At 43.9% G+C, this 26,898-nt stretch overlaps 1 protein-coding gene and 1 long non-coding RNA gene across 2 annotated transcripts in view; one reads left to right on the forward strand and one right to left on the reverse strand.

Moving 5' to 3' along the window:
• LOC308184976 (uncharacterized protein) overlaps positions 1 to 65 on the forward strand; it is a gene marked incomplete at its 3' end in the record, with an annotated part of 320,479 nt that extends 320,414 nt beyond the window's left edge. The window contains exon 3 of the mRNA XM_080572521.1: positions 51 to 65. Coding sequence (XP_080428647.1) covers positions 51 to 65 — 15 coding nt within the window. The remainder of the gene's footprint in view (positions 1 to 50) is intronic.
• Positions 66 to 1,729: 1,664 nt separating this feature from the next.
• LOC308184861 overlaps positions 1,730 to 26,898 on the reverse strand; it is a 42,749-nt gene continuing 17,580 nt past the window's right edge. The window contains exon 2 of the long non-coding RNA XR_013942966.1: positions 1,730 to 21,657. This is a non-coding gene — a long non-coding RNA (uncharacterized lncRNA). The remainder of the gene's footprint in view (positions 21,658 to 26,898) is intronic.

The following is a 26,898-nucleotide window of genomic DNA, read 5'->3' on the forward strand; positions in this document are numbered from 1 at the left end:
GCCAAATGTGTATCCCAATTTTTGAATGTCCCAGCACCCATTGCTTTCAGTGTAGTTTTCAATAGTCCATTGTATCGTTCAACTTTTCCAGAGGCTGGTGCATGATAGGGGATGTGATACACCCACTCAATACCATGTTTTTTGGCCCAAGTGTCTATAAGGTTGTTTCGGAAATGAGTCCCATTGTCTGACTCAATTCTCTCTGGGGTGCCATGTCGCCATAGGACTTGCTTTTCAAGGCCCAGGATAGTGTTCCGGGCGGTGGCATGGGGCACCGGATATGTTTCCAGCCATCCGGTGGTTGCTTCCACCACTGTAAGTACGTGGCGTTTGCCGTTGCGGGTTTGAGGGAGTGTAATGTAATCAATCTGCCAGGCCTCTCCATATTTATATTTCAGCCATCGTCCTCCATACCAAAGAGGTTTTGACCGTTTGGCTTGCTTGATTGCAGCACATGTTTCACAGTCATGAATAACCTGTGCTATAGTGTCCATGGTCAGGTCCACCCCTCGATCACGAGCCCATCTGTAGGTTGCATCTCTACCTTGATGGCCTGAGGTGTCATGGGCCCATCGGGCTATAAATAATTCACCTTTATGTTGCCAGTCCAGGTCCACCTGAGCCACTTCAATCTTAGCAGCCTGATCCACCTGCTGGTTGTTTTGACGTTCTTCAGTAGCCCGATTCTTGGGCACATGAGCATCTACATGGCGTACCTTTACAACCAGGTTCTCTACCCGGGCAGCAATATCTTGCCACAATGCCGCAGCCCAGATGGGCTTGCCCCTGCGCTGCCAGTTGTTCTGCTTCCATTGCTGTAACCACCCCCACAGGGCATTTGCTACCATCCATGAATCAGTATAGAGATAGAGAACTGGCCACTTTTCTCGTTCAGCAATATCTAAAGCCAGCTGAATGGCTTTCACTTCTGCAAACTGACTCGATTCACCTTCTCCCTCAGCAGCTTCTGCAACTCGTCGTGTAGGACTCCATACAGCAGCTTTCCATCTCCGATGCTTTCCCACAATACGACAGGACCCGTCAGTGAACAAGGCATATTTCTTCTCATTTTCCGGTAGCTTGTTGTACAGTGGGGCTTCTTCAGCACGGGCCACCTCCTCCTCTGATGATATCCCAAAGTATTTGCCTTCTGGCCAGTCCATAATCACCTCCAAGATTCCTGGGCGACTGGGGTTTCCTATTCGAGCCCGCTGATTAATCAGTGCAACCCACTTGCTCCATGTAGCATCAGTTGCATGATGTGTAGAGGGGACCCTTCCTTTGAACATCCAGCCTAGTACCGGCAGTCGGGGTGCCAGGAGGAGCTGCGCTTCAGTACCGACCACTTCCGAAGCAGATCGAACTCCTTCATATGCTGCCAATATCTCCTTTTCAGTTGGAGTATAGCGGGCCTCAGATCCTCTGTATCCCCGACTCCAAAACCCCAGGGGTCGACCTCGAGTTTCCCCAGGTTCTTTCTGCCAGAGGCTCCAGGTGGGACCATTCTCCCCGGCTGCGGTGTAGAGCACATTCTTTACATCTGGTCCTGTTCGGACTGGCCCGAGGGCTACCGCATGAACTATTTCCTGCTTAATTTGTTCAAAGGCTTGTCGTTGCTCAGGGCCCCATTCAAAAGCATTCTTCTTACGGGTTACTTGGTAGAGCGGGTTTACAATCAGACTGTAATTTGGAATATGCATTCTCCAAAACCCCACGACACCTAGGAAAGTTTGTGTTTCTTTTTTGCTAGTTGGTGGAGACATAGCTGTTATTTTGTTGATCACATCCATTGGGATTTGACGACGTCCATCTTGCCATTTTATTCCTAAAAACTGGATCTCTCGTGCAGGTCCTTTAACTTTATTCTGTTTTATGGCAAAACCGGCCTTCAGAAGGATTTGGACTATTTTCTTCCCTTTCTCGAAAACTTCTTCTGCGGTGTCACCCCACACAATGATGTCATCGATGTACTGCAGGTGTTCAGGAGCTTCCCCCTGCTCCAGCGCAGACTGGATCAGTCCATGGCAAATGGTAGGGCTATGTTTCTACCCCTGGGGCAGCCGATTCCAAGTATATTGGACTCCCCTCCAAGTGAAAGCAAACTGTGGCCTGCACTGTGCTGCTAGAGGGATGGAGAAAAATGCATTAGCGATATCAATTGTGGCATACCACTTGGCTGCCTTTGATTCCAGTTCATACTGGAGTTCTAGCATGTCCGGCACTGCAGCACTCAGTGGTGGCGTGACTTCATTCAGGCCACGATAGTCCACTGTTAGTCTCCACTCACCATTAGACTTTGGCACTGGCCATATGGGACTATTAAAAGGTGAATGAGTCTTTCTGATCACTCCTTGGCTCTCCAGTTGACAAATTAGCTTATGGATGGGACTCAGGGAGTCTCGGTTGGTGCGATATTGCCGCCGGTGCACAGTTGTGGTAGCGATCGGCACTTGCTGTTCTTCAACCCTCAGCAACCCCACAACAGAAGGGTCCTCTGAGAGACCAGGCAAGGTAGACAACTGTTTAATGTCCTCTGTCTCCAAGGCAGCTATGCCAAAAGCCCAGCATAACCCTTTTGGGTCCTTGAAATATCCTCTTCTAAGATAGTCTATGCCAAGCATGCACGGAGCATCCGGGCCAGTCACAATACGGTGCTTTTGCCACTCATTACCGGTTAGACTCACTTCAGCCTCCAATACAGTTAACTGCTGGGATCCCCCCGTCACACCATAAATACAGATGGGCTCTGGCCCTTTATAGCTTGATGGCATTAGAGTACATTGTGCACCGGTGTCTGCTAAAGCCTTATACTTCTGTGCGTCTGACGTGCCAGGCCATCGAATCCACACAGTCCAATAAACTCGATTGTCCCTTTCCTCCCCCTGGCTGGAGGCAGGGCCCCTCTAGTCCTGGTCAGAATCTTCGTTTCTGTGTTTAAAGGACGCAGCACTGTATGGGCTGCTGCAGGGAAAGTTAACTCCATCCCATCCAGACCCAGTACACTACAGTGTTATGGTTTTGGCTGGAATTGAGTTAATTTTCTTTGCAGAGGCTTGTATGATGCTGTGTTTTGGATTTTTGATGAAAATAGCGGTGATGACACACCAATGGTTTTAGTTGTTGCAGAGCAGTGCTAACACAGAGTCAAGCACTTTTCTACTTCTCATACTGCCCTGCCGGTGAGGAGGCTGGGAGTGGCACACCCAGGCTGCCAGCCGGCTTAAACCACAACCGTCATCTTCGTGGGCCTCCTCTTGGCTGACTCCAACAGGTCCATGTCCTTCTTATATTGGGAGTCCCAGAGCTGAATGCAATACTCCTGGTGGGGTCTCACAAGGTTGGAGTAGAGGGGGAAAATTACCTCCCTTAACCTGCTAGTCATGCTTCTTTCAATGCAGCCCAGGATGCAGTTTTATTTCTGGGCTGTAAGTACACGTTGCCGGCTCATGTTGAGCTTCTCATCAAGGAACACCCCCTGTTGTGTTAAAGGGTAAGGAAGTTTGGCAGACCTAAACCTCCCTTGCATTCCAGCTTGTCCTCAGATATCAGAGGGGCTGGGGGCAGCTGAGGTTATATATTCTGTGTAATACCCAATTTGGCACTATAATTCCGGTCGCATTCAATGTATATTGAATTATCATGATCACAGATGCACAAATACTGCAATTGGCACTATAAGTCCAGTCGCATTAATTACAATCACTGATTCACAAATAGCACAATACACTTTCAATCTAGTAAATGACTGGTGTAGTTTACTGAAGCAACAGGAGTAGAAGTTCTTTGGACTGCCGCTGATAAATACACTGTCTGCAAAGCACGTGCAAATACCAAGAATATGATTAACACAACCAACTACACATGTACTAACTTATGAAACAACTCTATAGAGAATGTTAGGTTTCCCGGGGAAGCACTCGGTATAACCGAGAGTTCGAATCTCACCCAATAGGCGTCCTTATGGGAGTGGAAGAGAGGTTCAGCCTGTCGACTGATCCCAGAAGTCAGCAGTGTCCTTCGAACTTGTCTGTAATGATGTCTTCCCTCAAATTTTCCCTCTCTTGTGCCATTTTATACTATTTTCTTACTTTTAGGTGGAGCTTGAGTGACTCTAGTGAAACATGTCTTCGTTGTGATTGGTATAAATTTTTCTTGCCTTTGTTTAAAGGTATAGGCTCTGAGAAATTCAGAGTGCATGCTCAGTGGGGGGGGGTATCGCACGTTGGGGGTGGGTAGACTTTGGGATAGAGGTGTGTTTTGGCATTATAATGGGATTATCACCCAGAGGACATGATTTGGTTATCAGTTGGAGTCAGAACCAGCCATGCAGTCTATGAATTCTGCAATAGCATCCAGTTCCCCATCACTGCAGTGATAGCACAGAGCCTGGCCGCGGTGTCTTCACTCCACTCCACCCTCCATACTCTTAGGGTCAGCACACCAAGCTTCCCTGGTGTTACCAATACCTAAGGTTGCAGGCTATGTTGCCAAGGGGACTATCAGATTTTCTTGCATATCCACTGTATCTCACCCTGGAAGTTTCCTCAACACTGAACCTTCCCTTAAGCTGTGGACAAATGTTTAGCCTCAGTGAGTCACCTCCAGCAATTATTCCACATAATCCACCCCATGACTATAGTCACTCAAGCTTCATGATGTTTAGAAGGAATTGGGGACATCATGTGTTTTCTTGTAGTGAGGTTTATCGATTACATCCCTTAAATAGTGGAAAGATAAGATACATCTCCTTTTCCAAAATGCAAAGCTGTAACCCACTTGGTCCCTACAGTGAGCTCTAAACATAAAATCTCTCTCAGTTGAAGCAAGGGTTTGATCTACAGATGGTAGCATTGACTGACTTCAGTTACTCATTTATAGAGGTTTGTAGAAATGACCTGATAACACATGGTGACCCATTAGGTACCTATGTCAGCATAATTTTTGTGAGAATCCAGAACAACCACTTCTGTGTCTGGACCCTAATTTTTAGGCTAAGAATAAAGACCTTTTTTTAAACTTAGATGTTCTGCTTTTCAGAGGAACAGGGAGCTTACACACCCTCCAGAGGAAATTCACTATAGTGTTGAATTCACAAATGGGAAGTCCTGCTAGTGCTTCTCCAAAAGTTTGGTTACCACTCTTTCTGCAGCTCCATGCAATGCCGAGAGAGCAGTGGAGATCTTGCAGTCTATGGCTATCTCCTGCCCCTTGTTAATTCATGGCACAGGCGAAAGACATTGGGGAAGAGTACTCTTTGGTGGAAGCATGGAGGTAATTCAGATCACTTCTTTATTAGCTTTGAAAAGCTGGTAGTTATCAAATTGAATCATGATCATTTACATGCAAATTAAAATGTAGTATTAGAAATTAGCGACAGTAAACCTTTTTGTTTAAGTTCATTCAACACCAAAGCTGAAATTCAGTTCAGCCTGCTTTGTGCGTACTTTCAGGGATTGATAGGAGGCTGCTATTTGTGAAAACTTATGTGAATGAATGACACATTGGCTTACCTTTTTAAAATAACTGCAAAAAGTAGTTATTAAATTGCAGTCAATGGTAATGTTTTGAAATTCATCCTATGAATACATACAAAATTGTCTAAGCAGGTAAGAGAAACCCTTCGCAATCGATATTCTAGCACTACAATGTGAGTTTTTAAAGTATGTATTTACAAATGTAATTCCAATTATTTTACATACTATTTGTAGCTCAGATATTATTTGCTGAAGAAATTTTGCCCAAATCATGAGACAGCTTGTTCTGCTGGGTACACAAATGAGCAGGGAGGAGAAGCAGAGGGTGTGGGGAATAAGCTGCTGGGACATTGTAACTCACTGCTTTGTGAAACCACAGCCTGCAGGGCATAGAGCATATATGGGAAGTGGAAGAAACAATAGATAATTGACTGAATTGTTGTGAAATGTGGACTATTTTAGACATTGTTTGATTAATTGCTTTCTTGTGTATACCATGGAATAACCTGATAGTGAAATAGGTAGATGAATAGATTTAAATAAAATCTATTTTGATCTGTCTTCCAGCAACATAGCATAAAACAACATGGGGTGGAGACAACTTCAGAACGTACTGTAATAATAAACACCTAAACCACATTTATTTACCTGAGAAGCACTTTCACTTCAGAAGACTCGTAAACATCTTACTGTAACATTTTTGGATATTACTGAACATGTGTGCAGAAAATATAATAAAATGGTGTTGTAAGAGGGTTCTTTGTGTTTACAGATAATGCCATAAAATGTTATTTTAGGTCTCGTTGTTTTCTATTCACCAGTCAGTTTTCTTCTGGTTTAAAACATAACTATTTTTTAGCAAGGGAGACAGTCTGTTAACGGTTTGGTTCTGTGAAGGGCTCTTACAACACTTGAGAGGAAATATCCAGCGGAGGGCAACAAAGATGATAGATGGGACCTGGAGCATCTTCCCTATGAGGAAAGACTGAGAGACCTGGGTCTGTTCAGCCTGGAGAAGAGAAGACTGAGAGGGGATCTTATCAATGATTACAAATACCTTAAGTGTGGGAGACAGTGGGATTTGGCCAACCTCTTTTCAGTGGTTTGTGGGGATAGGACAAGGGGCAATGGCCACAAGATGGAGCACAGGAAGTTCCGCACCAACACGTGAAAGACCTTCTTCACAGTGAGGGTGAAGGAGCACTGGAACAGGCTGCCCAGGGAGGTTGTGGAGTCTTCTTCTCTGGAGATATTCAAGGTCCGTCTGGACACCTACCTGGGCAGCCTGCTCTAAGGAACCTGCTTTGGCAGGGGGGTTGGACCCGATGATCTCTTGAGGTCCCCTCCAACCCCTACAATTCTGTGATTCTGTGATTCTGTGATATGTCCACTGGCACCTTTTCCTTGCAATATTTGCTACCATCTGCAGATAGCAGCAAAGCACTTACAGGAAGAAATCTGTACAAAGCAGACTGTCTGTAAACAGCTCAAATAGAGCAATAGGGTCCAAATCCACCACAGGCTGTATTCAGACGGCTAAGTGGTTTGACCAGCTCTGTAACTGTGTGCAAGCCAGAAAGAGTGGTCTGATCAACAATGGTAGTTGGGGAAGGAGAAAAGGGACCTGGAAGCACTTTCTTGGTGCTATGCCTGCCAAGACCTGTGTGCACTCATGTTTCACTCTTACAGCTCCCTGTTCATCATGGTCACCACACTGATGGTTATCACTAGAGCAGGGTCACAGGTGAAAGGTCATCTTAGGGGTGGCCAGGGGGAGTACACTGCCACACTCCACCCCATGACTATAGATAATTCATCTTACCCTCACAGAGTGGTGGTGCAGTGTGCCTGAAGTGACTTAGAAATTAAACTTATATTCACATTTTAAAGAAAAGGTACAGCATTGAAGAAACTTATGGGGTGAAGTGTAGCTGCATTCCATAGAAGTTCCCTAGGCCTCCAACCTTAGATGTTGATCACACCAGGGGAACTTGGTGTGCTGACTCTAAGAGGAAGTTAACAGAGGGTGGAGCTTAGTGGAGACACCTTGGCCAGGCTCTGTGATAAGATGGGAACCCGATTGTTCTTGTGTACACCGAAACCGATAAGATGAACATTTGCTACCCTGGGCCAACAGCCTGCCATGTTTTTGACAAAATGCTGTCCTTTTGGTGAACTTTGATCATTATAATACCATTATAATGCCAAAACACACCTCCATCCCAAAGGCTACCCACCTCCAAGGTGTAACCACACCTCAATGAGCTTGCACTTAAAATTTTTCTAGTCAATACCTTTAAAAGCAAAGCGAGAAAATTTCACACCAATCGTAACAAAGGTATGCATGACGAGTCACTCAAGCTTGACCTGAAAGATAAAAAATGATATAAATTAGCTTAAGGGAGAGAGGATGTTAGGGAAGATACCATCACGAAGGAAAAGATATCTTGAAAGATACCTTCTGACCTCTGGGATCAGTACAGTTTCAGGGGTTTCATTGGGATGTAGTTCAAAATGACAAACATTTTGTTCAGTGTCAAGACAAATGTCTTGGACTTTGATTGTGTTACTTTCACAAATAAATCCTTGTTGTTCCTGCGCAATGGACACGTTAACATCAACATTTTGCCATTTGTTTCTGTTTTGTTGGGCCCACACTCTGTGCTCTACTAGATATGGTTCTATTGTGATTTAATCTTAGCACAATGATTGGGTATATGGCATATACCAAAGTATTGTGTATTGTTAAGACAAAAGCAATGGCTTCATTGCTGATAGGGTTGTAAGTAAAATTAACTAAATAACACCACGATTGGAATTCCTTTTCAAATTTAGTTGCATTATCCCAAATTACCTTTCAAATTTCAGTGGGTAAGGTGCCCTCTTCATCTTCTCTTATAATTGCTGCTACCATAGATTGCATCCACAGCTAAGCTTGGATACAACTAAGAACTAGAGAAACATTATTTTGGGCTATACCAAGTGCATTCACAATTAATTGGTGGTCCCTTTCATTAATTTTTTCCCACCGAGGTAGTATGTCATATAAGAGCCATTGGTTAGTTCCTAATGCTAATAGAGAAGACCGTAATGGATGTTCTAATTTGTGTAAATCACTTGTGTCTGTGCTCAATTTATTTATGAGTACTTCAGCATCTATACTACTTAAGACTCCCAATCCTGTTCTTGTGATACCATTCACACCTCTCCGTATTTGTTTTGGAGAGGAGAGGGTTCGTCTATGCAACCATGCTAGCCATCCTGCATAGAGCGTACTCAGGAATGGTGAGCAGGCAGGTTTGACTGCAGAGATGTCAATTTGCATCAATAAAATACTCATTTAAGAGAATCCATCATGGTCTCAATTAAATAGCAATTGGTCTAGGCCTATATCTTTAATCACATACAGTCCAATTTCAGAAGGTTGTGGGGACAGGACTTTCTTATCCTTTGTCATAATAGAGGTACTTGTACTGGGGCAAATAGTTACCATCAGGGCAGGTGTACTAGGCACAATAATATCCATTTTAAATTTCAATGATAGTCCTATGCTACGGTGAACCCAGAAGCAAACTAAAAATACAGGTTGTACTAAGGTAAAATTGTACCAGCAGTCCAATCTTTTGGAGGCACAAAGTTTCATAACTTTTGCTGCTGGGTTTGATGTAATATCGTACACAGAAATCTGAGATACCTTCTCATGGGTAGACCCATTGATCATCTGGTAATTCCATTTTAATTTCTTCCCCTGCTGCAGCCAGGAGTTGAAGGAGTAGGTTAGTACTATCCCACCTCTACTCATTTGCTAAGTATATTTCAGTTCTGTGTATGACCATGGTAGAAAGGTTTAATTATCCCTTACTAGAGTGTATGCCCATACTCCCAGTATACTTAACATGAGCTTGAGACCATGGCCACTCTAGTGTTCTTTCACCACAGGTTAGGAGGAGCAGCATGGTTAGGGTTTGGAGAAGTAACATGAACACAGCATTTCTGTCCCCCATCCTGTGGGGTGCTGTAAGAGAAAATAGACACTTGTTTTGGTGGGGAGGGTCTGAACAGGTTACCCTGTTAAAAAGAAGGAAATATCCATCATTCACTAATTCTATGTTTGCACCACTTCCTCCTCCTGCAAGGGAACTGTAAAGAACATATCTCTTACATCTAGTGCCACCATCCATGGGTGAACAGCTGCTTGCAATATAGCTGCTAAGTTTGCAATTTTTGACACAGCACCTGTTAGTGGGGCTTTATTAGCATTCAGGTGCTGACAATCAATTGTTAAACGCCACCTCCAGTCTGGTTTCTGAACTGGCCAGACAGGTGAATTATCATAGAATCATTCAGGTTAGAAAAGACTTCTAAGATCATCTAGTCCAACCTTTAATCTAGTACTGACAAGTCCATCACTAAACCATGCTACTAAGATCTGCATTGTTTCTTGAAGACCTCCAGGGATGGTGACTCAACCACTTCCCTAGGCAGCCTATTCCAATGCTGCACCCTCTCAGTAAAGAAATTTCTCCTAATATCCAACCTCAACCTCTCCTGGTGCAACTTGAGGCCATTTCCCCTCGTCTCATCACTTGGTGCTTGGGAGAAAAGCCCAATCCCCACCTTGTTACAACCTCCTTTAAGGTAATTCTAAAGTACAATAAGGCCTCCCCTGAGCCTTCTTTTCTCCAAGCTAAACAACCTCAGCTCACTCAGCCGCTCCTCATAAGACTTGTTCTCTAGACCCTTCCCCAGCTTCATTGCCCTTCTTTGGGCACACTCCAGCACCTCGATGCCCTTCTTGTAGTGAGGGGCCCAAAACTGAACATGGTATTCGAGGTGCAGCCTCACCAGGGCTGAGTACAGAGTGACAATAACTTCCCTAGTCCTGCTGGCCACGCTATTTCTGATACAAGCCAGAATGCTCTTGGCCTTCTTGGCCACCTGAGCACACTGCTGGCTCATATTCAGTTGGTTATCGACCAATAGCCCCAGGTCCCTTTCCGCTGGGCAGCTTTCCAGCCACTATTCCCCCAGCCTGTAGCGTTGCATGGAGTTGTGCCCCAAGTGCAGGATCCGGCACTTAGCCTTGTTGAACTTCATACAGTTGGCCTCGGCCTATTGGTCCAACCTATCCAGATCCCTCTGCAGAGCCCTCCTACGCGTGATAAGATCAACACTTAAGCCTAACTTGGTGTCATCTGAAAACTTAAACAATTGCTGGAAAGATTTAATCGTATGTTAGATAAAATGCAACCTTCCGCTCCAGTTAATGCATAGTGCAGACCCTGACAGTTGGGATGGTGATCTTTGGTTTGACAGTGATGATGAGGTTGAAGGGACTGACGAATCTGAATCTCAGTTGATTTCCTTGAGACCTTTGGTTAAGACTGAGACTGCTGTTGATGACGATGATGAAATCTGCACTAATGTGCGAACAATCCCATGGTTACCAGCAGAGCTGATAAAGAATACAGGAGAAATTCTCAAGGCGGTCAGGAGAATCACAAGTCGAGTATGTGTTGTGAGTTTCTCTTGAAGGAGGAGATCGAATTATGCTGAGTGAGGAAGAGGCAGGAGGCTTTGGGGGACCTGAAGTATTTTTAACTATCATGCCAGGAGAGCATAATTACTCCTTAACTGCTTGAGCTGCATACTGTGCAGGTGGTGTAGATCCCCAGGAGAGAGGGGAACCACTGGAAATTAGAGCCACAAGCTATTCTGACCTGGCTGTAGCAGTACAGAAAGCAGCCTTGCATACAGGCAATATATGAAAGAGATGAATTCGGGAAATCCCCGATGCTAGCCCCTATCAACTCAGCTCGATTAACCCCTCTTATCTGTGGACTCCCTGATTGTCTTAAGATGTTTGTAGCAAATACCCAGGATCGCATACTAGCTGCTTGTAGGGATGATGATCGTGGTTGTAGGTGAAATCCAAACTCCCCCATTCCCACCTGGAGTGAATTTGTACAAGACATAGATAAGTATGGACACCAAATGGGCTGGATCAGTTCGTCCACTTCTAAGTTCCCAGATCACTCCTGGTGAGTTCACTAAATCCACACTCAAAACCCCAGATACCCTAAAGCCAATGAGAGGTTCAAACCTAATAAGGAACGGGGTGAGTTGTGGCATAAGGCCCTAGCTTTGGGTGTACCCCCCCGACCAATCTTGCGTGGCGTCTCTACGGAGAATCTTCGTACATTAGTCTGATCTCTGGGTAAGAAAAATATCCCAGCTGGGGAGAATTGCCTAGCTGGAAAACCCCCAACCCATAAGGAAAGTGCACCTTCTTCACCAAGCCCAATTGAGGAGGCAGAATCTCAGCAAAAAAACTCCTATCCCCGGAGAGGGCAGTGAGCCACCCTGCTCTGCAGGTATTAGCAATTCAATGGCTCTCTGATGAATACTCTGAACCTGCCATTGCCATTCCCGTTGGACCCCGAAAAATATTGGTAAACTTTCTCATTGACACTGGGGCCCAAATGTCAGTAATTACCCATGAGACAGCACGAACCCTGGGCATAAGACCTGGCCAACGCAGGGTTAAATTCACAGGAATCGATGGTGTGCAAAAAGAATGCCCCACCACAAAAATTTCACTCTGGCTGCCAGAGGAATGAAAATTAACCAGGGCAGAAACATTAGTCGGTGCTGCATATACTAATGTTTTAGGATTTGACATACTACGTGGGCAAATGTGGAAACTTCCAGATGGAACCGTGTGGAGTTTCGTAACACAAAAAGGGATTCAGGCATAGTGAAACTGAGTCTGTTACAAATATCTATACCCTTACCCCCCTCTTAAATCACTGATGTTCGACAATATCTGTTGCCAGCAGCAGCACTTATGGGGATTGATGGGGTAGTAACAGAATTAGAAGAAAGAGGCATTATTAAAAGGACTCATTCACCTTATAACTCACTGGTGTGGCTGGTAAAGAAACCAACTGGCCAATGGCATTTTACAGTAGATTACCGACAGTTAAATGCTAATACACACAGGAACATAAATTCCTGGGAGTCTGGTGGGTTAATGGAGCTGCTTCTATTCCTCAGGACACCCTGAGAAAAACAGAACATGGACAAAGACTTTCTAGCATAAAGGAAGTACAACAAGTTTGGGGAGCCTTAAGTTACTGGCACAAACACATCCCAGGTTTTCCTATTATTGCGCATCCTTTATATAATTTGCTCAAAAAAGGAAAATCATGAGACTGAACAGCATACCAGCACATTAGAATTGTTAATAAAAGAATTGAGGTTATTCCAGCAACTTGGTCCAATACACCCAACCGACACTATTCATGTAGAATGGTGGTTCAGTGAACATGGTTCTCATCCTAACCTGTGGCAAAAGGGGACAGAGGGACCAGAAAGACCACTGGAATTCACCTCCCACTCTTTCAGTGATACCAAAAGGATATATTCGTATCTTGAGAAGGATTTACTGTCCCTAGTGCGAGCAGTGAAACAAACAGAACAAATAAGGAGAGAAAAAAAAAAAAACATAATAATTTGGGGGAAATTATGTCAATCACCAAGGGTAATACTAAAATATATAAACTACAAAAAGACATAGATAGTACCCTCTTGTTCCAGTCTCCACCAACCAAACCATCCCCAGTTTGGGAAGTACCCCCTCTAAAGGAAAACAGTCATCTTACAGAAGTATGGTTTACTGATGCATCGTCCCATGGGGAGAACAGTAAGTGGAAACACAAAGCTGTAGCACTGGAAGTGGCAACAGGAGAAAAATTGATTGAAACAGCTGAAGGCAGTAGACAGGTAGGGGAACTTAGAACTGTTCTATTAGCTGCACAACACGGTGCTAGCCATATCTACACTGACTCATATGCTGTTTTTAAAGGAACCACTGAATGGATAGGCCACTGGGCAGTCAATGATTGGCAGTTGAACAGAGTTCCAGTCTGGCAAACAAATAGTTGGAAGCAACTGTTAGAGATAGGAAAACAGTGGACACTACACGTAGGATAGGTAAAAGGACATGATCATAGCTGCTCAATTCAATCAACAGGTAGACAGCCTCACACGGTTGTGACAAACTGACATCATAAATAACCAAGAATGGAAATGTTTACTTGAATGGTTACATGTTAAACGTGGCACACCGGACGGGCTGATTTATACTGGGAAGGTAAAGCTCGAGGATGGCCTATATCAGTTAAACTGTGTAAACAAGTGGTGACTGCCTGTTCCCAATGTCGTTTACAGCTTAACAAAGACCATCCAAGTAAGGCACCCCCCTGCACATTTGTGACAAGAAAACATTGTGGCACTCCTGGCAGATTGATTATATCAGCCCATTGCGACCATTGGGTGGAAAAAAATACGTCCTGGTGGTAGTAGACATTATATCTGGTCTCACCATGGCTTCTGACTTTACATCAGCTACTGGGGAAAACACAGCAAAAAGCCTTAAGAGATGGTTCAGCACACTTCTACCAGAAGAAATTCAAAGTGATAATGGCTCACACTTTACAGCTGCAGTGGTACAAAACTGAGCCAAAGAGGAAAGGATTTGGTGGATATTCCACACACCCCTACTATCCTCAGGCTAACGGTATCATTGAATGCACCAATGGATTGGTTAAGTGTTTTGCGAACAATCATGACTTTGGATGGCATTTGCAATTGTATGATGCTATCTGCCAAGTAAATAATTGATGGAGTGGAGATGGCTGCCCCAAAATGAAAGCCTTCTGTGCATCTACTAATACAATCACCCCAAAGGTTCATACTAAACCAGAATATCCTACAGGATTTTACACCAGACAACCTGTGCTGGTGAAAATGCCTCAGATTGGAACAGTAGCAATGGTACTAACTACCCCCCAGAAAAACCTTATGCATGGGAAGCCAAAGATTGTGTGGGTGTAGGATGACCAATGGATCAACCCATGAAAAGGCCACATTAATAACAATATCTAGAAACCCATTAACAATAAAGTCTTGTACCACTGATGAGTGGGATTGTTGGTATAATTTTACCCTGGTGGAACCCACTATTGTGACTTGCGTGTGGCAACAACATTGTACAGGTACAGGGCTGTGGGAGCTACACTGTACAGGGCTGTCATTCAGATTCAAAATAGATATGACTGAACCTGATCCAACTACACCACCTGACCTAACTCCATCCATCCCATTTGATATACTGCAATATGGAGCTAGAAATGTACCCATCGTCACCATGACATTTCATAATGACCCTTGGAACCACACATTGTCACGATATAGTGCAAGTGTTGGAACACTGCAAAACAAAAAGGACCTAAATCTCTGTAGTTTAGTTTTACATGGAAACAAAATATACTCAAAAGATGAATGGAGTTGGAATGACTCTCTTCGGATGGCTAAACTTCAAGCCATTTCAGGACAGACAATACAAATCAGTTGCCAAATAACTAATGCCTCTACTTATAATAGGCCAACTGAAATTAAGACGATTTATACTGACTCTTCCAGACTGCAAAATTATAAAACCGAGTGTGACAAAGTAACTAAACCAAATTCTGATTGCTGGTACAATTTTACCTTCACCGAACCCGTAACTGTGTACTGTCTTTGGGGTTACAGAGGCACCAAATTGCTATTTGAATTTATGATTGATACAGCGACAACTGCGTCAATTGCAAAAGATAAGAAGTCTCTGCCCCCACAAATATCTGAAAATGTACCGACTCAGCCACCCATTAGTCTAACTCCTTCCATCTTCAACACAGGTCCTTACATAATTAAGAACATGGGACAACAACGAGTTCTCTTTAACCCTAGCTGGTCTGTATAAAGGGTAGAGCTAGCGCTGCACATTAACATCTCAGAAATCAACTCAAAATGTATCACCTTTTTGAGAATTGCCTACACTGGCTGGTTAGCATGGTTACATGGACGTTCTCTGTAACAATCTAGACACATGCTATGATATGCCACTGGGTTATTGGAAACAGGATCACAGAATCACAGAATGGCCGAGGTTGGAAGGAACCTCTGAAGATCATCTAGTCCAACCCCCCAAATTAGGAATAGGAATACTAAATAGGATTAGGAATATTAAATTAGGATTATTAATTTAATTAGGATTAGGAATGTTAAATAGCATAGATGCCGAGGTCCTAATCAGTAGAATTACTGCTATTACAGATGACCTGAGGAAATTGGAATGACCAATAAAATCATCGTTATTGGCCTTAGGAGCAAGTCAATGGCTTCTATCAGACATTTAACCCCATTGGGAACAAATTGAAGAAAATGATCATCAATTAATTGTAAATGCCCTTGGAAAAACCCAAGGTGATACTTCCCTTGCCTTGAGCTGCATCCAAGCACAGCTATGGATACAGTCTGTAGCAGCAGCTATTATTAGAGAGGGAGAAGGAGGAACTTTGCCCACTGAAATTCAAGAATTGATTTGGGATAATGCTTCAGAATTTGAAAAGGAGTTTCAAGCATGGTGGCAGTTAGTCAACTTTACCTACTATGCAGAAAGTGATAAAATTGTTGCCTTTATACTTACCATAAGTAATGCCACCATATACAATGTATATCCAATCATTGCATTAGGACTCAGTCATAATGGAACTATACTTTATCCTAAGGAGCATAAAGCATGGGCCCATCAAAAGGGAGGAAAGTGGCAAACAATTTATGTGAATGCATGCATTGTGCGTGAACAAAAAGGCTTCATCTGTGAGAGTAACACACTGGAAGCCCAAGACATTTGTCTTGACACTGAACAAAATATTTGCCACTTCAAGATACATCCCAATGAAACCTCTGAAACTGTACATGTCTCTATTGGAAAAGGATGTATCTGCATGAGAACCTGTTGTGAATCTATAGTCATAGATAATACTACTGTAGATACAAGCAATCACTCTAATGTTTGTGTTTGTAATTTTACCAAAATTCTAGGATGTGATTTTAGTTACTCAGTTCCTGTCACCTCTTACCAATTTTACAATCCAATTATACTCTACTTCATGACCTACTGCCTACCCCTATTGGAATGAATCTCACCTTGGTGGGAAGACTACAACATGAAGACCTACATCACCTGTTGGAGCGAGTTCGAGAAAATGGACAAAAAACTCTGATTACTGTTCATCGTGAAGCAGAAGAAATACATGAAGTGTTGGAAAGAGTAAAGAAGGATGGAAAACACCACTGGTGGTACACCTTGTTTGGATGGTCACCAACTGTCACAGAAATCTTCAACAAGATGCTTCACCCTGTTGTTGTTTTACTAATACTCACTGTATTGTGTTTCATATTGACAGTCTCCCTCTATGTTAAACTTTGGATTACGATTAAATGTTCTGTAACCCTACAAGATGTACATATGCTTGATATTTCTCATCACAAGAACATATGTGATGCACCCAATGCATTCCAAATGTCGTGAAGCTTGAGTGACTATAGTCACGGGGTGGATTATGTGGAATAATTGCTGGAGGTGACTTAGAAATTAAACTTATATTCACATTTTAAAGAAAAGGTACAGCATTGAAGAAGCTTCTGGGGCGAAGCGTAGCTGCATTCCATAGAAGTTCCCTAGGCCTCCAACCTTAGATGTTGACCACACCAGGGGAACCTGGTGTGCTGACTCTAAGAGGAAGTTAACAGAGGGTGGAGCTTAGTGGAGACACCTTGGCCAGGCTCTGTGATAAGATGGGAACTTGAAGGTACATCGGAACCAATAAGCTGCATATTTGCTACCCTATGCCAACAGCCTGCCATGTTTTTGACAAAATGCTGTCCTTTTGGTGAACTTTGCCCATTATAATATAATTATACCAAAACACACCTCCATCCCAAAAGCCACCTGCCTCCAAGGTGCAACCACGCCTCACTGAGCTCGTACTTTACATTTTTCTAGTCAATACCTTTAAAAGCAAAGCAAGAAAATTTCACACCAATCGTAATAAAGGTATGCATGACTAGAGTCACTCAAGCTTGACCTGAAAGATAAAAAATGATATAAATTAGCTTAAGGGAGAGAGGATGTTAAGGAAGATACCATTGCATAAGGGAAGATACCATTGTGTAAGGAAAGATACCTTCTGACTTCTGGGATCAGTCGACAGGCTGAGCCTCTCTTCCCCCCCCATTGGGACACCTTTGGGTAAGATTAAAACACTTGGTTATACCAAACACCTCCCCGGGAAACTTTGAAATCCCTATATGGTTGCTTTATATATATTTTAACGTGTTTATAGCCAGGCGGTGTTACTCATACTCTTGGTATTTGCACATGCTTTGCAGACAGTGAATTTATCACCGGCAATCCAAAGAACCTGTGTACCTGTTGCTTTAATAAATTGCACTACTCATTAATCTAACCATGGTAGCTCTCATTGAAAGTAACCAAACTCTTTAAGTGTGGCCATGGTAGTTCATGGAACATGACTAGACTGAGGTTGTATTACATTATTTGTTCATCCGTAATCGTGATAGTTCAGTACCCTGAACGCGACTGGACTTATAACAACGGATTGGGCATCACTCCCAATTATTTTAACCTTTAACGCAACAGCTATACAAGACCCCAGTAATATGATGAAGTTGTCAGCCCATGCGGATATGTAGATTGTGTTTCCTTCACCACTGGTTTTACCATGTAACAACAGGCAAGATCATAGCTAGGAGAGGGAATACCTCTTTTACTGCGCCTGCACTGCCAGAGTGCAATGAAGAACAGAGTTTGTGTTCTGAGAAGCACGGCCCAAATAGCAGGCAATTCATTCTCCCAGGCACTCAAATATAAGTACCTTTGTGTTTCCCACAACAATTTTGCTTACTATTGTGTTTGTAGGATTATCTCCTTGTATCAGTATATGTCTAACTAAATATTCATGCCAATAGTATTTTTTCCACTAGATGTGTCACAAAGCCAGTGATTGCAGTAATTCTGCTCAACCTGCACTTCTTTCAGATACAAAGACTTATTAATTGTCTCTAATGAAGGATTTTACTAAATATTAGTGCTTTATTCATGTGTGTGCTGATGCTTGCAATAGTATCACATGGCAAGCTTAATATTCCCAAACATATTTATCAGTCTGGATTTTAGTATAAATTTATTGTTACAAGCTGGAATTTCTTCAAGGATTCTAGTCAAGCAAGTTTTCAATGTCTAACTGGACCATAGGATACATGAGTGAACAAACCAGCTTAAAAGTTGGTGCTTCTCAGGCTGTACTGCAATTCTGCACAACTCATTGCATGGGGGTTCTTTTCAGAGTTAGTCACAACAAAATTATTTTTCATAGAATCATTCAGGTTGTAAAACACCTCTAAGATCATCTAGTCCAACCTTTAATCTAGTGCTGACAAGTCCACCACTAAACCGTGCTACTAAGATCTACATTGTTTCTTGAAGACCTCCAGGGATGGTGACTCAACCTTGGGCAGCCTATTCCAATGTCGCACCCTCTCAGTAAAGAAATTTCTCCTAATATCCAACCTCAACCTCTCCTGGTGCAACTTGAGGCCATTTCCCCTCATCTCATCACTTGGTGCTTGGGAGAAGAGCCCAATCCCCACCTTGTGTAGTGGGTTTAGGTGGCAAGGTTTTGGTAGCAGGGGGCCATAGGGGTGGCTTCTGCGAGAAGAATCTAGAAGCTGCCCCATGTTAGATAACGGCTCCGCCGCTGGCCAGAGCTGAGCCAATAAGCGATATTGTTTGCGCCTCTGTAAGAGCATATTTAAGAAAGGAAAAAAAAAACAAAAAAACTGCTGGGGAACAGCAGCTGGGAGAGAGAGGACGGAGAAACAGCCTTGCAGGCGCCAAGGTCAGTGAAGAAGGAGGGGGAGAGGTGCTCCAGGCACCGGAGCAGAAATCCCCTGCGGCCTGTGGTGAGGACCATGGTGAAGCAGGCTGTCCCCCTGCAGCCCATGGAGTACCACGGTGGAGCAGGGTTCCACGCTGTAGCCCATGGAGGAGACCACGGTGGAGCAGGTGAACCTGCACTGACGGAGACTGCGGCCTGTGGAAGACCCCTGCAGGAGCAGATTCTGGGCCGGATCTGTAGCCCGTGGAGAGGAGACCACGCAGGAGCAGGTGACCTGGCAGGAGCTGCTGCCCGTGGGGGACCCAGGTTGGAGCAGTTTGCTCCTGAGGGATGGACCCCGTGGTATGGACCCATATCTGGAGCAGTTCTTGAGGAGCTGCTGCCTGTGGGCAGCCCATGCCGGATCAGTTCAGCAAGGACTGCATCCTGTGGGAAGGACCCCACGGCAGAGGGGAAGACCGTGACTGAGAAGGAACAGTGGAGACAAAGCGCTATAGACTGACTACAACCCCCATTCCCCCATTCCCCTGCACTGCTCAGGGGGAGGAGGTGGAAGTGGGTGGATGGGGGGAAGGCGTTTTTACTTTCTTTCCTTTGTTCCTCACTTCTCTATCTTGTTAGTAATAGGCAATAAATCTTACTGTCTCCCTACTCTGAGTCTGTTTTGCCCGTGATGATAATTGTTGAGCAATCTCCCCGTCCTTATCTCAACCCTTGAGCCCTTTGCATCGTATTTTCTCCCCTTTCCCTTTGAGGAGGGGGAGTGAGAGAGCAGCCGTGGTGTAACCCAGCTGCCCACCTGAGTAAAACCACCACAGCTTGCTACAACCTCCTTTAAGGTAATTCTAAATTACAATAAGGTCTCCCCTGAGCCTTCTTTTCACCAAGCTAAGCAACCTCAGCTCCCTCAGCCGCTCCTCATAAGACTTTTTCTCTAGACCCTTCCCCAGCTCCGTTGCCTTTCTTTGGGCACGCTCCAGCACCTCAATGTACTTCTTGTAGTGAGGGGCCAGGGTGGGGGGACCGGCTGCTCAGGGATAGGCTGGGCATTGGTCAGCGGGTGGTGAGCAATTGCATTGCACATTACTTGTTTTGTACACATTATTAGTAGTAGTACTATTATTATTATTATTATTTTCCTTTCTTTTCTGTCCTAATAAACGTGCCCAAAGTCAAGCCGGCTGGGGAGAAGACCAATCCGTCTGAACAGAGAGCTTTTTCAGGAACTCATTTTTGTCCGTAGGTTCATGTCCGGTGAGCCACGCCAATAAGCACACCGAGTCAGAATCCACACGAAGGTCTTTTAATTAATTAATTAATTATATAACTGCAGGGGCAGGTGCTTGGCAATCTTTCGCAAAGCAAGCACACCTCTGACTCGAATCTCACAGCAAACTTGTGAAAACTATCTCTTTGGCTACTTACATTAACTATTACAGCTCACCTAACTTACCTCTACTGAGTTTGAGCATTGCAGAGGAACAGTGCGGGGTGGGGGGTGGGGGGGAACACAACACCAAATTGCTCATTAGCATACATTAGCATTTCGATGGGTGTGATTTTAATATGTTAATGACCCTTAATGAGCAAAAAGTTACTATAGGTCAGTCTGGAGCTGTTTTTCTCCTTCTTGTTTTTTACCTTTTATCCCTTATCTTCCTTGCTTCTGCTAGCTCAAGGCTACCTGTCTCTCTCTTTCCTTATTTTCTCAGGCAAAAGACTGCACAAGCTATAGAAAGACTACACAAGCTACAGGCCTCCCTATTCTCTTCAAGGTTTCCTTGTTTTTTCCCAGCTTTGGGACTACAATTTCCCCCCTTTGAGACTATGAACTTCACTTTTAGGCTTCATAGTTCTCACTGCATAGTTCTTGTCCATTTCTATTAATTTGAAGAAATACTCTATATTATCTGTATTTTGTTTCACTAACATTACTTGGTAAGGTTTGCATTTGCAAAGCAGGTTAAATTTAAAGCTAACTGAACTATAGAGTTCTGTGTCCAAGTATTGGAACAGTAAGTTGACCCTGTTAAGGAAATTCTAATCAGAACAGAAACCATTTTGTCCTTTTAAACAGCAATTTCAAGTCCTCGGTCGGTTCTACTTGCCACAAAGTAGTCTCTTTTGCTTCTTTTGATGGTAGGTCTTGCTTCTCCTCTTCTGGTGGTGCTGCCTTCACACGAGTGTAGTGAATCCACAATTTGATCCCTTCCACCTTGATTGCAGTGTAGGTGTGGAGCAAGATAGTGTAGGGTCCTTTCCACTTCTCCTTTAGAAGCTCATCTTTCCAGGTTCGAATCAGTACCTGATGTCCAGGTCAAAATGGATGTACCAGAACATCCAATGGAATTGGTAGTCTCTCCTGTACATATCTATGGAGAGAGGACAACATGGCAGACAAAGACAGCAAATATTGTCTGACCCAACCATCCCCCCTGACATGCATTTGACTCCCTTCTGTCACCAATTCATTTACTGGATATGGTTTGCCATATAATAATTCAAATGGGTTAACTTTTTCTTTAGCTCTGGAGGCTATCCTAATTCTCATCAGAGCTATTTGTAGGGCTTCTTACCATATTAGCTGAGCTTCCTGGCAAATTTTAGTCAACTGTCTTTTTAGTGTTTGATTCATTCTTTCTACCTGCCCACTTCATTGTGGTCTCCAAGCGGTATGTAAATCCCACTTAATCTGTAATGCCCTTGATATTTCTTGAACTACTTGTGATATAAAATGAGGTCCATTGTCTGAGGAAAGTCCCTCTGGTATTCCAAAGCATGGGATTATTTCTTACAGTAAAGCCTTTATGACTTCCCTAGCTTTATTAGTTATAGGCTACCAGTCTCTCTGTTTTCTTTAAGGTTTCCTTATTTTCTCAGCTAAAGACTACACAAGCTACAAGCCTCCCTGTTTTCTTCAAGGTTTCCTTGCTTTTTCCCAGCTTAGGACTACACAAGGTCCCCGTCTGAGGTGCTTCAGCAGCAGCAGCAGCAAAAGCAGATGATGTGGGGTTGCTCCTGGGTGAGAAACCGGATGAGCACCGCGAGCATCTCCCGTGTGCAGCGGCAGGTGCTGTGTCCTGGCGTGCCAGGCGTGCTCCATTCCTTGTTCCACATCTCCCACAGATCCGCTGTCATGGGAGGGAGCAGTGCCAGGAGCTGTCCCGCTAGAAGCAGCTGCGAGTGCACTGGGGAGCAGAGAGGAGGGCACTGAGCTGCACCCGGCTTTCATGCGTGTCGTGTCGTATCCTGGACACCCCCACCCCCACCCCACCTCTGGAAGTGCCTGGAAGAGCATATCAGCTCAATGACTTGTAATGTGATTAATCCTTGGATTAGTCAAAATATGATGCAAACAGATCCTGACTCAGTGCTGCATGTTGTTCTTGCCCGTGCATGCAGCGTTAGGTACCTTACAACTGTCTCAAATTGATCAGGACATCTGGATTTTGTAAACTCATTTTTAGAATCATAGAATATCCCAAGTTGGAAGGGACCCACAAGGATCGAGTCCAACTCCTGGGTCCCCAAAGGACCACCCATACTGGGTCTGGCTGGGATGGAGTTAACTTTCCCTGCAGCAGCCCATGTAGTGCTGGGCTCTGCACTTGTAGCTAGAACAGCACTGGTGTCACACACCAGTGATTTGTCTATTGCTGAGCAATACTGGCACAGCATCAGGACTCCCTCCAACCCCCCCAAGAGCCAGCAGGCTGGGGGTGGGCAAGAGGTGGGGAGGGGACACCACCAGGGAAGCTGACCTAAACCAACCAAAGGGATATTCCATACCATATGATGTCACACTCAGCACTAAAAGGTGGGAAAGGGGAAGGAGAGGGGAGGGGTGGGCCCTCATTATGAAAACATCTGTCCTCCCACACAAAGGCTATGCGTATTGAGGCCCTGCTTCAGGAATGTGGTCCAGCATCTCTCCTTGATGGGAAGTAGAGAGTAATTTTTTTCCTCTCTCTCTGTGCTTCCACATGGCCTTTGCTTGTGTTTTTTTTTTTCCTCCCCTCTTCCTTTTCCCTTTAGTTAAATTACTTAATTTTCCCTTAATAATAGTTTTACCTTAATAATTATTTTCCCTTTAATTAAATTATCCTTATCTCAACCCTTGAGTTGTTTTTTTCCTTTCTTCTTTCCCTCCTCTTCTGAGAAGGGGGAGTGAGAGAGCAGTTGTGGTGGAGTTCATCTGCCTAGCAAGGTAAAACCACCACACCACCCAAAAAAATCAGACCTTGTGTCTGAGAACATTGTCCAAACACTTCTTGAACTCGGGCAGGCTTGGTGCTCGGCAGCCTGTCCCTTCTGAAGAGCTTATAGCCATCCATTGTAGCACTCCAGTCGTAGGAGTGGTCCCACCACATTTCAGTGATGGCAACTAGGTCATAGTTTGCCTGCTGCACAATGGCTTATGATCCACACAGGCATGGAATTAGAGCAGATTGCTGGTCATAACTAACTGAGGCTATAAGCAGTCACTGCTCACACAAGTGATACTGTTAGGAAATGGGCTGCTGGTTTTGCCTTCCCTCTCTAATTTTGTTTTCAGTATGTTTCACTTAGCACAATGCAGCAGAATACAAGCAGCTAGTGATCAAAAAACTTAAGGAAATGCTTTTAACATATTAATAAATACATATATTCCCAAGAGGAAATAAAAGGAATTTCAGGGCCAGCACAAATCGCTCTGCAAATATCTTTTAAGAAAACCAAACCCGAAAATATTTTCCATGTAAAATTATTTAAAGGTGGAAGAGAACAAATTAAGTACATCTTTCCTGCAGAACAGAGCTCTTCTTTCATATATTTCATCACAGTGCAGTCTTCTATTCTATTAAAGAGGGCCTACAAGAAAGATGGAGAGGGCCTCTTTATTAGAGAGTGTAGTGATAGGACAAGGGGGAATGGTTTTAAACTAAAAGAGGGGAGATCTAGATTTGAGGTTAGGAGGAAATTCTTCACTCAGAGGGTGGTGAGGCACTGGAACAGGTTGCCCAGAGAGGTTGTGGATGCCCCATCCCTGGAGGTGTTCAAGTCCAGGTTGGACGAGGCCCAGGGCAACCTGATCTAGTGGATGGCATCCCTACCCATGGCAGGGGGGTTGGAACTAGATGATCTTTAAAGTCCCTTCCAACCCAAGCTGTTCTGTGATTATGAAAGAACCACTTCAACAGGTGAATTCAGCTTTGCTTTATACCATTTTTGTAAAGAGATTAGCATTTAAGTTGCTTTTCTTAGTAGCTCCATTTTACAAGGGACCAAGAATCTCTGGCACATTATTGAATACCATCAACTCTGTATTTTAATTATAGGTTTCCAGCAAATTGGCAATACCTTGCAGAATTGAGCTCAAAAAGAATCTTACCAGGGAACACAGCATGTTGGCTCTGAATCTGTAATTTATGTGAGTTTTTGCTACTTTCAGGGAACAGAAGGATGCTCAGCACCTTCCACTATTGAAAATTAAAGAAGAGTCTGGGCAATCCCATTAAAGTGTTTCTTTATCACAGTCTTTCTCTATCAGTGGTGTTGTGGTTTAACCCGGCTGGCAGCTAAACACCACACAGCCGTTCGCTCACCCTCCCCCCTCCCTCTCTGGGATGGGGGAGAGAAACGGGAAAGTGAAGCCGGTGAGTTGAGATAAAGACAGTTTATTAAGACAGGAATATAATAATAGCAATAATAATAATAATAGTGATAATGATAATAGTATTAACAATAATAATGTGTAAGAAAACAAGTGATGCACAATGCAATTGCTCACCACCCGCTGACCGATGCCCAGCCTATCCCCGAGCAGCCGGCCCCCCCACCCCGGCCAGCCACCCCTATATATTGTTTAGCATGACGTCAGATGGTATGGAATACCCCTTTGGCCAGTTTGGGTCAGCTGTCCTGGGTCTGTCCCCTCCCAGCTCCTGCTGCACCCCCAGCCTGCTCACTGGCAGGACAGAGCGAGAAGCCGAAAAGTCCTTGGCCTGGTGTAAACACTGCTCTGCAACAATTAAAACATCAGCATGTTATCAGCGCCCTTCTCATCCTAATCCAAAACATAGCACCCTACCAGCTACTCTGAGCTACTTAACTCTGTCCTAACTGGAACCAGGACAAGTGGTTAAGGGTATTGAGTAAATTGCAGAACTGACCCTGAACGTGGATTTATTTCATAGAGTCTTAAAAGAGATTGGTGACACTTAACAGCCTTGTTTACTGGAAATATATATATATATATGTTTCAAATGAACACTTACCTAAATTCATTCCTTCCTGAAAGTCAGTACACAGGAAGGAACAATATATTCATTAATGACCTCTCTCAGATATGGTTTCTGCTGTTGACTTTTGTCTCATCTTGATACTGTGCCTTGTATTAGTGGTGAACCATAAGAGAAAAGCTTTTCAGAAGCAGCAAGTGGTCTAGTTTGCCATTTGTAGGGCTGCAAGGCTGGTTGCTGGTGCTGATACAGGCAAAGATCATCACAAGGTTAAATGCTACCCTTGGATAAATATTCTAAAATGTAAAGACAGTGACATGCGGGTGGCAAAACCACTTGACATTCAACAGAGCTACCATGGTTAAGTTAAAAGACCTTAGCTCATTTATTTGTGGTAGGTAGAAGAGCTGAGGATAACTACAAAACATAGAATGAACTAAGACATTTAAATGCTCTCTTTGAACCTGCCTTTAAATTCTGGCCCAGGTGAGAATCAGGTATGCTGCTATCTCAGTATTCATGGCTTAACAGCAGCAGAAGTACACCTAATGCACCAAAACCTGTCACTGATGCCATGTATTGCAAGAGTAATGTTAATTTTGAAGGCTTTCGGGATTCCTGAGAACTTCTGACAGTGAAGCACTTCAGACTCCAAACTGCTGCTCTTGCTCTCCATTTATCGTAGATGCAGAGGGCCAAATTCAGAACTGTTGCAACTCTCCTGATTTTGGGGGATTTGGCTGAGATAAACTTTGCCCTTTTAACTCTTGTTTTTCTTTCCAAGCTGTGTTGAAATACTTGGGTACTGTGTAGTTTTTTTATTACAAGGAAAACATATTTTCTCTGCTCCTTTTCATGTCACCATTTTGACATACCAACCCCTTCTTTTCTCTCCAGACAGTCTCTAGAGTGCCTGGAAGAGCATATTAGCTCAATGACTTGTAATGTGATTAATCCTTGGATTAGTCAAAATATGATGCAAACAGGTTCTGACCCAGTGCTGAATGCTGTTCTTGCCTGTGCATGCAGTGTTAGGTACCTTACAACTGTCTCAAATTGATCAGAACATCTGGATTTTGTAACCTCATTTTTAGAATCATAGAATATCCTGAGTTGGAAGAAACAAGGATCATTGAGTCCAACTCCTGGGTCCCCAAAGGACCACACAAAAAATTAGATCATGTGTCTGAGAGCATTGTCCAAATGCTTCTTGAACTCCAGCAGGCTCAGTGCCGACCAGTTCCCTGGGGAGCCTGTTCCAGTGCTCAACCACCCTCTCAATGAACCTTTTCCTGATATCCAACCTGAACTGCCCCTGTTGCAGCTTCATGCCATTTCCTTGGGTCCTATTGCTGGTCACCAGAGAGAAATCAGTGCCTGCCCCTACAGTCC

This window comes from Anser brachyrhynchus, assembly GCF_964034855.1.
Source record: "Anser brachyrhynchus genome assembly, chromosome: W".
NCBI lineage: Eukaryota > Metazoa > Chordata > Aves > Anseriformes > Anatidae > Anser > Anser brachyrhynchus.